At 43.0% G+C, this 10,873-nt stretch overlaps 1 protein-coding gene across 1 annotated transcript; it reads left to right on the forward strand.

Annotated features, from left to right (window-relative positions):
• The first annotated feature begins 2,205 nt into the window (after positions 1-2,205).
• On the forward strand, positions 2,206-3,171 carry LOC135888476 (olfactory receptor 6N1-like). Its single transcript, XM_065416280.1, has one exon. The coding sequence runs from the start codon at positions 2,206-2,208 to the stop codon at positions 3,169-3,171; it is 966 nt and encodes a 321-aa protein (XP_065272352.1).
• Positions 3,172-10,873: the final 7,702 nt, after the last annotated feature.

Raw genomic sequence — 10,873 nt, forward strand, 5'->3', positions numbered from 1 at the left:
GTGAACATTTACAGTTTTAGCCTCTCCTTCCCACAGCAGTGACAGTCAGCGTTTATAGCACCATTTAATAGAGATGGAGCTTGAGATCCATGTCTTGTGACAGGTCCTCAATTGGGGATCTGCCCCACTGACACAAATGGGGCTACCTTGATTTACACCAGATGAGGATCTGGCTTAGTGTGTCCCCAAATGGGGTGGTGAGTGGTGACAGAGTGTTACTAGCCCGGATCACACATGCCAGATTGTTTCTAGACTCTGAGTTCAGGGACAGCATCTTTTTTCCCCAACCCTTCAGTGCCATTCTTGTTCTTGTATTATCATCCCACACTCATTATGGAGTGCAGAGGGTCACTCCCCAGTTCGGGTTGCACATCAGCCTGGTTTGGTCCCTTACTAAGATACACCGCCCAAAGAGCTGTATTTTATTACTGCTACACAGTGAACGTCGGGAAATAGAAAAGGCATTGCCAGTCCCTCACCACGTCACCATCACCACCGCAGTAACTAAGGGAGAATTTACTCCACTTCATAATTTTCAACATAAACTGATCTCTTGTGAGGGGATGAAAATTGTTCCTTTTCCTATAGGGCATTGAAATGTTGAATATACCAGGATATATGTTGTGACGTTATAGACACAAACTGTGACTGTATAGACTGCAACCAAGCTCTTGTACAGAGAGGATTAAGTAAGGTGTCTATGAGGAGGTTATAATTTGCTGGTTATGATTATGCTACCTGTTCCCATGTATCATGTTTGTATTTAAAGTTATAAGTATTGTCTCTATACTATCTGTATTTCAAACTTGTGCTATGCTTCAGGGTGAGACCCCACACAATTTGCATCTGCCTGGCATGCTTGATGACCCATTAATGACCATGAGCTGTATAACTGACCCATTGAGAGAAGGCAGATACACCTTGTGACTCAGAAAGGCATACAGGGAAATGCCTATGGACAGAACTCTAAGGTTTTTCTATGCCATGTGCTGGGTAGCATGTATTTGAGACAAAGGAAGAACAAGCCACATGGAAAAGGACTATAAAAGGCAGCTGCATCATCTCCATTTTGTCTTCAATCCTGCTTCTTACCTCTAGAGGAACTTTGCTACAAACTGAAGCTCTGAACAAAGGACTGAATGACCCATCCAAGCTGTGGATGTACTCCAGAGACTTGATTTGAATCAGCAGTTTATTCCATCACCGCTAAAAGCCTGAACCAAGAACTTTGCCATTACTGTATGTAATTGATTCCATTTAACCAATTTTAGCTCTCATCTATATTTCTTTCTTTTTATGAATAAACCTTTAGATTTTAGATTCTAAAGGATTGGCAACAGTGTGATTTATGGGTAAGATCTGATGTGTATATTGACCTGGGTATGGGGCTTGGTCTTTTGGGATCAGGAGAATCTTTCTTCTTTGATTGGGATATTGCTTTTCATACCAGTCATCCACATAAAGAGTGATGTTGGTGGTGATATTGGGAAATTGGAGTGTCCAAGGGAATTTCTTGTGTGACTTATGGTTAGCCAGTGAGTTTAAACAAAGTTCTCTCTGTTTGGCTGGTTTGGCGTCCCTTAATAGTAAAGGAACTCTAGCTTTGGGCACTAACTGCCCTGCTCAAAGCAATTTTATCCTGAATTGATACTCTCAGTAGTGTACTGCCAGAGGCTGCATCATTCCATATAGTTAGATTAATTTCCATTATTTCTAACAAGAAATCAATATATATGGAAACTAGACTTCAATGAAAAATCTGAGGCCAAGATTTTAGTTGACGTAATTATTCGTTTTGACTCCTAAGACCTGGCATGGTTCTGGCTATTGACAGAAGTGAAATATAGAACTTAAGCATCATTGTTAAGCTCTGGTATGTCACAAGATGGGATATGATAGATAGCCAAGGTCTGATATGACAGATCAGACCAATTCTCTATCAGAGATATAGACTGTTATATTAGTCATTGCTCTGATATGGCAGAGGGAGGTCTACATATGCACGAATGTTTTGTCTCCCGACTGAGACTGCTGGCACTTTGCTCTGAAATCTACATTTAGCCTTAAAATTTCAGCCTGTAACCAGGAGAGGAAGGGAATGTTCTGAATATTTATGGTATTAATTCACAAGACATGATTAACTTTTAATGCTATGTTCTTCCAATTCTATTTCCCAGCTTGTTTTTTTGTTCCTAGCCCCAACCCATGGCAGACACAGATTGGAGAAACCAAACGACCGTCACACAATTAATCCTCCTGGGATTTGGGGATTTCCCTCACCTGCAAATTCTTCTCTTTCTACTGTTCCTAGTGATCTACATGGCAACCGTGGCTGGGAACACTCTCATCGTGGTGCTTGTTGTCACTGGTCAGCACCTTCACACCCCCATGTACTTTTTTCTGGGCAACTTGTCCTACTTGGAGATCTGCTACACCTCGACCTTCCTGCCCCGGTTACTGTCTAGTCTGCTGACTGGGGACAGAACCATCTCAGTGAGTGGCTGCATCACACAACTGTATTTCTCTGGCTCTCTGGCAGCTACAGAATGCTATCTCCTAGCAGCAATGTCCTATGATAGGTATTTAGCGATATGTAAACCCCTGCACTATTCAACTCTTATGAATAACAGGTTTCGCCTCCAGTTGGCTGCTGGGTCATGGTTAAATGGTTGTTTGGCCAGTACTGTCTTAATATTATTCATATCACAGTTAACATTCTGTGGCCCGAATGAAATTGACCATTTCTATTGTGATCCCATCCCACTGATGGAACTCTCCTGCAGTGACACTCACCTGAGCATGTTGGTGGATTTCATAATAATCTCCGTATTCACCCTGCCTCCATTCCTACTAACCCTGATGTCCTACGTGTTTATCCTTGGCAGTATCCTGAGAATCCCTTCCACCACCGGGAGACAAAAGGCCTTTTCCACCTGCTCCTCTCACCTCACTGTGGTGACAATTTTCTATGGAACCATAATGACTGTCCACATGCTACCAAAACGTGATACACTCAGAGATCTGAAGAAAGTGCTCTCTTTTTGCTTCACGGTCCTAACTCCCCTTGTAAACCCCCTCATCTACAGCCTGAGAAACAGAGAGGTCAAGGAAGCACTGAGCAAAGCAGTCAGTAAATATAGCTTTCACCAAAAAAACATGAAGAGACTCTGAGATAATAATTTAGCCTGAGGTTTTGGAAGCTGCCTGGTTGTTGAAGCAATCAGTCTGCGATGCACTGTACCTCAAAATACCATCCTGTAACCCCCATATTCATCTTTTGTATATGGTTGTGATATGGTTGTGAAAACATGCCTTGTAAGGTATCATATGAAAGGTCATGATCTGCTGAAACTCATTCTTCTGTCAATATATATATATATATATATATATATATATATATATATATATATATATATATATATATATATATATATATATATATATATATATCATTAAATATGGCGTTATGATATTTTTTTATATGGTTGTTATTGAAATGTGTTGAAAGTTTGGGAGTCGACCACTGTTAGTTCTCCAGTTACAACATAGGAGCTGGCCCACACCCAGGCGGACATTAAATGACCATCACCAGCCATTGACCAGCAGGAGAATTGTAAACAAGTGTTTTACAATTCTGTAACAGACAGTGTGCAAGCACCACACAATGGGAATTGCTCAACTCTGTGATTCAGCAAGGCCCACCAGGACATGTTTCGGCCAGTATTTTTCCAGGGACATGAATTGAAAGTATAAAATAAGGGACAGCGGCATCATGAGACCACCTCTCAACTCCCCCACCTATTCTGGAAGCAACAAGAATGCTGGGAAGACAAAGACTTTGAACTGGGGAGGTTGGTCCCAGGCTGAGAATTGAATTCATCCTGTGTATTAAGAACTGTAACCTAGCTGCAACATCCAGTGGTGTGAGAAAAGCTTTTTGATTCAGATCTTACTGAGTCTGATAAAGTTTAGGATTTAGAATGTGTTTTTAATTTTTTTTCTTAGGCATAAAGGTCAGTGATAGATTTTAAGTGATCATAAGTGTTAGGTAGCTATCATTCTGTAGTTAATAAACTTATTTTAAGGTTCAATCTTAACCAGTTTTTTCGTCTACAATGCTTGGGGAATCTGCTCAGATTACAAGGGCTGGTGCATGTCCACTATCCTTTCATGAAAAGCCAGGCCCCAGCAATGACCTCTGGACACTTCACCAAGAATAGCTTTATAGCTCTTATCTGAACTAAACCTGGCTGTGATACATGGAGTGTTTAGACCCAGCTCGTAGATTGCCAAGGCACCCATAGAACTGAGGCAATTTCTGGGATTGGGTCTGTCAAATGATCACTGACGAAGGACTCTGCTTGTGTCCCTGCAGGGCACCAGCTGTTTTGCTGCCACCAATTGCACACAGCAGTCCAAAGGGAGGGGACCTGTTAAAAAGAGTGTCCCCAAAATTCACTGCAATGAGTACATGCCCGGAGAGGGCTAGTTCTCAGGACATGGTGTCCAGCTTTCCCAAGCTGTCTTGGACAGCTCTACTGCATGCATGTCCCTCTCCTCAGGGCATGACACAAACTATGGTGAGAGGAAGTGGCTACCGCCTAGCAATGAGCAGAACTCCTGTGGTGCCAAACACAGCAGTGCTGGCTCAGCCACTGTGAGTACGTCAGGATTTGGCCAGAGGCAGGGGAGCTGGGCACCAGTGAGAACTGTATGACCTCAGCACTGTGGAAAGGATTTTCCAAGTGACCTAACAGAGTTAAGAGTCCATCTCCCATTTCAAAACTCCTTTAGACACCACCTAGAATCTCAGCCTGGAGAACCACTGGGCTGCTGTCACTGTCGCTTCAATCTATGTATTTCTACTGAAAACAGAGTCCACAGCAACAGAAATGTACTGGATTAATGGTCAACTGCTGCTAAACCTTTGAGACCCGCTAATGTTGTACGTGTAGTTGTAGCCACTAATGTTGCAATCATACTGTTGTGTGATTTGGTTCCCAATGGTTATAATTTCAAACTGTGCACATGTAGCAATAGGTAAGAAATGAGGAAAGTTGAAGTTATGCTGTGTAGGGCCACTAGAGGGTAGAGGAATGGGAAAGGTTCAGCCCAATGGACAGCAGCCAAAGTGGAAGGGCAAGAAAGCAGAAATGATGTTCCCAAATGACCAACAGCAGGAAGTGGAAAGGGAGGTGAAGCTATAAAATGGTATATAAAAGGTAAGGAAAGAGCATTGAAGAGAAAAGGATCTTTATGCTTTGTCATGAACTGTGGATAGTAGCAGATATTATGGAGTGAGTTATGGGCTGTTTTACTAAATAATGTCCACCAGGTGACATGAGAGTCAAAAATGGGAAAAAGAACAGGAGTACTTGTGGCACCTTAGAATCTAACAAATTTATTTGAGCATAAGCTTTCTTGGGTTAAAATCCACTTCATCAGATGCATGCAGTGGAAAATACAGTAGGAGGATATATATATACACACAGAGAGAACAAGAAACAATGGGTGTTACCATACACACCTGAGTGATCAGTTTAGGTGAGCTATTACCAGCAGGGGAGAAAAAAAACTTTTTGTAGTGGTAACCAAAATGGCTCATTTCCAGCAATTGACAAGAAGGTGTGAGGAACAAACAGTAGGGGGGAAGAATAAACATGGGGAAATAGTTTTACTTTGTGTAATGACCCATCCACTCCCAGTCTTTATTCAAGCCTAATTCAATGGTATCCAATTTGCAAATCAATTCCAATTCAGCAGTCTCTCGTTGGAGTCTGTTTTTGAAGTTTTTTTGTTGTAATTTTGCGACTTTTAGGTCTGTAATCGAGTGACCAGGGAGATTGAAGTGTTCTCCAACTGGTTTTTGAATGTTATAATTCTTAACATCTGATTTGTGTCCATTTATTCTTTTACATAGAGATTGTCCAGATTGGCCTATGTACATGGCAGAGGGGCATTGCTGGCAAATGATGGCATATATCACATTGGTAGATGTGCAGGTGAACAAGCCTCTGATAGTGTGGCTGATGTGATTAGGTCCTATGATGGTGTCCCCTGAATAGATATGTGGACAGAGTTGGCAACGGGCTTTGTTGCAAGGATAGGTTCCTGGGTTAGTGTCCATAGGGTGCAGGGAGCGGCCAACGGAGAAGGAGATGTCAGGGGAAGAACCTGGGCAGTGGAGCGGGCAAGGTGCTTTCCACCGCCCCCAACAGGATGGGAGGTAAACTCACGCAGATGCACTTCTGAACTGTGGGACTTTATTGACCAAGGACAATAACTGTGAGTGGGGTTTGGTGAAGGCAGGGGCACACTAAAGGAACTTTTGGTTGCTGAACTTAAGAACCTGAGGCACAAGGTTGCCTCTAGAGGCTCCCAAGTGGTAGTGTGTAATTGTCCCAGGTTACTGGGTTGCGGCTCGAGCCAGTTTTGTGTTGTAATGTTGGAAAGTAACCCCTAGATATTGAACGTGGCCCTTCTTGCTGCCGACTCCAACTGGCAGAAGTGTTACATAAGGAATCAATAAGTCACCTTGGGCAATGTTCACAACAAAGATTTGGAGATACAAAATTAGTCAGCTGAAAGATAGGTTGAAATGGGACCTTTATTAAAAAGTTTAAACACCATCACTTTAAAAACCAACCAACACAAAAATGGGTTGGGATTAATGTTTTCCCAATCTATTTTGCAACCAAAATAATAATAAATAAATCAAGTGGTTTGTTGCGGAGAATCTGAAACAGCAATTTTATTTGGGTTCATATGAGAAAACTTGGGTTAAAAGATAAGAACTTAATGCTTGTATACCAACTTCTGGAAAGCGTGTGTATGGAGAATATCCTGATAATATCAAATAATATCAATGTCAAAATAATTTAAGGAAATGTGTGTGGGGGACAGTCCTCTAGTGGATGGAGCTAGAACCTGTCAAATGTGCCTCTTCTGCTAGTATGTAATTCAAGTATTCCAGAATTCAGATATTGGTCTGTGCTTTGAGCAGAATGACCCCAGATTTACCTATTCTCTTTCCATAGCATCATAGGATTTGACAGACTGGATCAGACACTAGGTCCATCTAGTCCAATATCCTGTCTGACAGTGGCCAGACCCAGATGTTTAAGAGGAAAGTGGAAGAATCCCACAGGAGGTAGAGGTGGGATAATCTGCCCCCTCCCCGCCCCCCATATAGCTCTCACCTTGGTTGCTATTACATAGGGATTGGCTCAATACCTGAAGCATGAGGTTTAATACCCTTCCAGAATGTTGGTTGTCATTAATTATGATAACCCTGGACATTACTGATATCCATGTAAATATCCAATCCCTGATGTTTCAAACGGTGATGCTTTGCAGCTTAATAATAACCATGACATGCCCACAGGTTAGTTACCTTAGAACAACCCCTGTGCAGTGACTCTGTACTGAGTGCTGCTTTTCACCACCTCAGATATTTCCATTTAGGGCGCGAGTTCGAATACATTGTCCCGCTCCATATCTCTTGAGTTAGTAAGACCAGGGATAGGGGAGACTAGTTACGCAGCCTCCAAATGCGCAGGTTCCATTCTGTCACCAGTCAGGTGCTCAAAAAGAGTTGACTATAAAAGGACACATTTATGGAAAACCCTTTCCAACAGTCATCTCTGCAATATCTCTGGCACTTTTGCAGGTACAGATTTGAGAACTCCTCAGTGCCACTTGGGATGAACATTTGTCAAATAAAAGCTATTAGAAAACCTAAGAAATTCACTTTTAAAAAGGGTTTCCCCCAAAAGTGTGAACTCTGCATAATCCCAGTAGCCTCAGGACTGAGAAGGCTGGACATCTCCTTTCTCATTTGAAGCGATTTATTTTCTGTTACTTTGGGAGAGGCAGGAATCTCTCAGAAATGAGATTCAAACACAGAGAATGCTCAGGCAACCCACAGGGTGTGTCCCAGGAGCAACAATGGACCTATAGGGAAGCTACTGCAATAGTTATTAGAATACAGACCAGAGGGCTGTTGCATTGAAAATATGTAAACACATGATGCAATAGCATTAGAAAGAAGCACAGCAACACTCATCAGAGAGGTCATGCAGAGAAGTACCCTGCCTTGCCCAGCTCCCACTCCTTGGTCATGACCCAGCTTTCACCCTTAGTGTCCTAGGCTGAAAGTATTGTGTGGGGGAAATGTCCTTGCACACTTGTCCTGCTCCTGGCATATGGGCTAAGATCCGTAAAAGAGGGGAGACCCTGCATGTTGTCTGTGGTCACTTCTGTGCCAGGATTGGTGTATATAGTGTAAACAAAGAAGTTACACTAAGAGTCCACATCACTGAATTCTCCTCCAATTGGAAACTGTGATGGTCTAGGTAGTTTCCCCGGATACAACCTGGAACTGTGAGACCTGCTCTGCCCCCTGAACTCACTAGCCTGGGGTGTTTGTCACAATGCTCTGCTAGTGACAAGCAGCAAACCCATACAGGTGCTGTTATCAGTCAGTCCAGCAGCAGGGAGAGCCCCACACCCAGCTAGATTGCATGAATGCTCCCACAGCCACTAATGAATCTCACAGAGAAAGACACCAGCCAGATCCCCCTGAACTCCCAGCCTTGTATCTCAGGGATATACCGCCTTACAGTGAATAATGCCAATGTATTACTTGATTCACCACTTACTTCAAGGGAAAGTGGACATGCACAGCCTTTGCCACCTGAGGAGATTTACCAAACACTTCAGACAAACTCACTGCTGAGGATAAACATAAAAGTAAGTTCATTGACTACAAAAGATAGATTTTAAGTGATTATAAGTGATAGCCAAAAAGTTCAGAGAAGTTACCAAAAGAAATAAGAGCAAAACGCATTGTAAGCTAATATTAACACTTTCAGTACCCTTACAACATAGATGCTTCTCACCACAGGCTGGCTGGTTGCCCTTCAGCCAGGCTCTCCCCTTTGATCAGTGCTTCAGTCACTTGATGGTGGCGTTTGTATATGGAGGTGGAAGAGAGAGAGCATGGCAAATGTCTCTCCCTTTTATAATGTTATTTCTCCCCTCTTGGCTTTGCCCCCCCTTCAGAGTCAGGTAGTCCTAGGCTGGGCTGGGTTTCTCCCAAACACACCCTGATGAGGTGTGAACTGCCCCTCTGCTCCCAGAGCATTTTGTCTGGACTTCTTTTAAGCCATGAGGGTACATTTTAAACATCATAACTATATACATGAAATTACAGCCAGTACATTACTATAACAATGATGATCAGTGCATCATGAGCCTTCCAAAGACAGCCAACATGACAAAATTTGCATTGGATGCCACACAATCATATTATAAGGATGAACATGAGGGTGCTGGGTGTTCCCCCGGGTGTCACAGAAATCAATTTGCAAGATGCTGAGTTCTGCTATCGCTCAGTGGAGTATTGTTAAATAAACATTTCCAATTCACAATTATAAAGTTCCTTGGGAGAAATATTTCCGGGGGGGGGGAGGGGCAGGAGGAGGGAGATTCTTTCATCGAAATCTTTCTTTTGCAAACTATGGATTAAATCTACTTTACATTCAGTTTCCTGTGTGTGTGTTAAACTGCATGGCTTCAAAACCCAATCTGGCAGGCTTAATCATCTTAGCCATTGTTACTCTTGTATTTGCCTTCAACAGAACAACTGACATGAGTAAAGATGACTTGGAAGAGTCAGTCTCTGCACAGTCATGCACTCCATGGGCGCTGCATTAGATTTCAGCCATGCAGAGCTATGATCTCATACAGCAGGAAGGCGATTCCTCTGGGTGGTGGAGGTTGGTTGCATCAGGACAGTTGTTTGTACTGTCTGCACAATAAAAAAAAGCGCTAACTCCCCAGGCTCATCCCCTTCAGAGGAGAAATCAAGGGAGACGCAGCTTTCCATGGAGAAGGATAAAAGTATGAGGACACCTCTGCACTTTGTAAATAGAAGAGGAAGAGCATGTTCTAAGAAAGATTGTGACAGCCGCTCATCCATTCAAGGAGATGCAGGTCTCTTCACTGAGAAAATCCAGTTTCTGCAGAAAGAGGAGAGAGAACAACATCAGCTGATGATCCTGAGTCCTGGCGGCAAAACACTGATAAATAATAGCTCATTGCTTCAAGCTTGGGCTGTTCTGTGGTTACAGGTGAGCACCATCTTCCTGACTGCATTTCTATACCACCTTCCAAAGAGGGGCATGAATGTGCTTTGTGAGGGACATGATGGATGAGGTAATCTCTTATATTGGATAAACTTCTGTTGGTGAATGAGAGAAGGTTTTGAGCTACACAGAGCTTTTCCGCAGGTGAATATTTACTGTTTAACTTCTCCTTCCCACAGCAGTGCCAGTCGGCATTTATAGCACCATTTAATAGAGAGGGAGCTTGAGATCCATGTCTTGTGACAGGTCCTCAGATGGGGATCTGCCCCACTAAAATAAATGGAGCTACCTTGATTTACACCAGCTGAGGATCTGGCACAGTGTGCCCCAAATGAGGTGGGAAATGGTGACAGAGTCTTACAAACCCAGATCACACATGCCAGTTTGTTTCTACACTCCGAGTTCAGGGACAGCATCTCTCCCCCCTCCTCCCACCAGTGCCTTTCTTGTTCCTGTATTATCATCACACACTCATTATGGAGTGCGGAGGGTCACTCCCCAGTTAGGGTTTCACATCAGCCTGGTTTTGCCCCTTCCTGAGATCCACCCTTTAAAGAGCTGTATTTTATTACTGCTACAGCAGTGCTACTTAACATCAGGAAACAGAAAAGGCATTGCCAGTCGTTGACCATGTCACCATCACCACCAGAGGAACTAAGGGAGAATTTACTCCACTTCATAATTTTCAACATACACTGATTTCTTGTGAGGGGATGAAAATTGTT

This window comes from Emys orbicularis, chromosome 13 (assembly GCF_028017835.1).
Source record: "Emys orbicularis isolate rEmyOrb1 chromosome 13, rEmyOrb1.hap1, whole genome shotgun sequence".
In the NCBI taxonomy this organism is placed as follows: Eukaryota; Metazoa; Chordata; order Testudines; family Emydidae; genus Emys; species Emys orbicularis.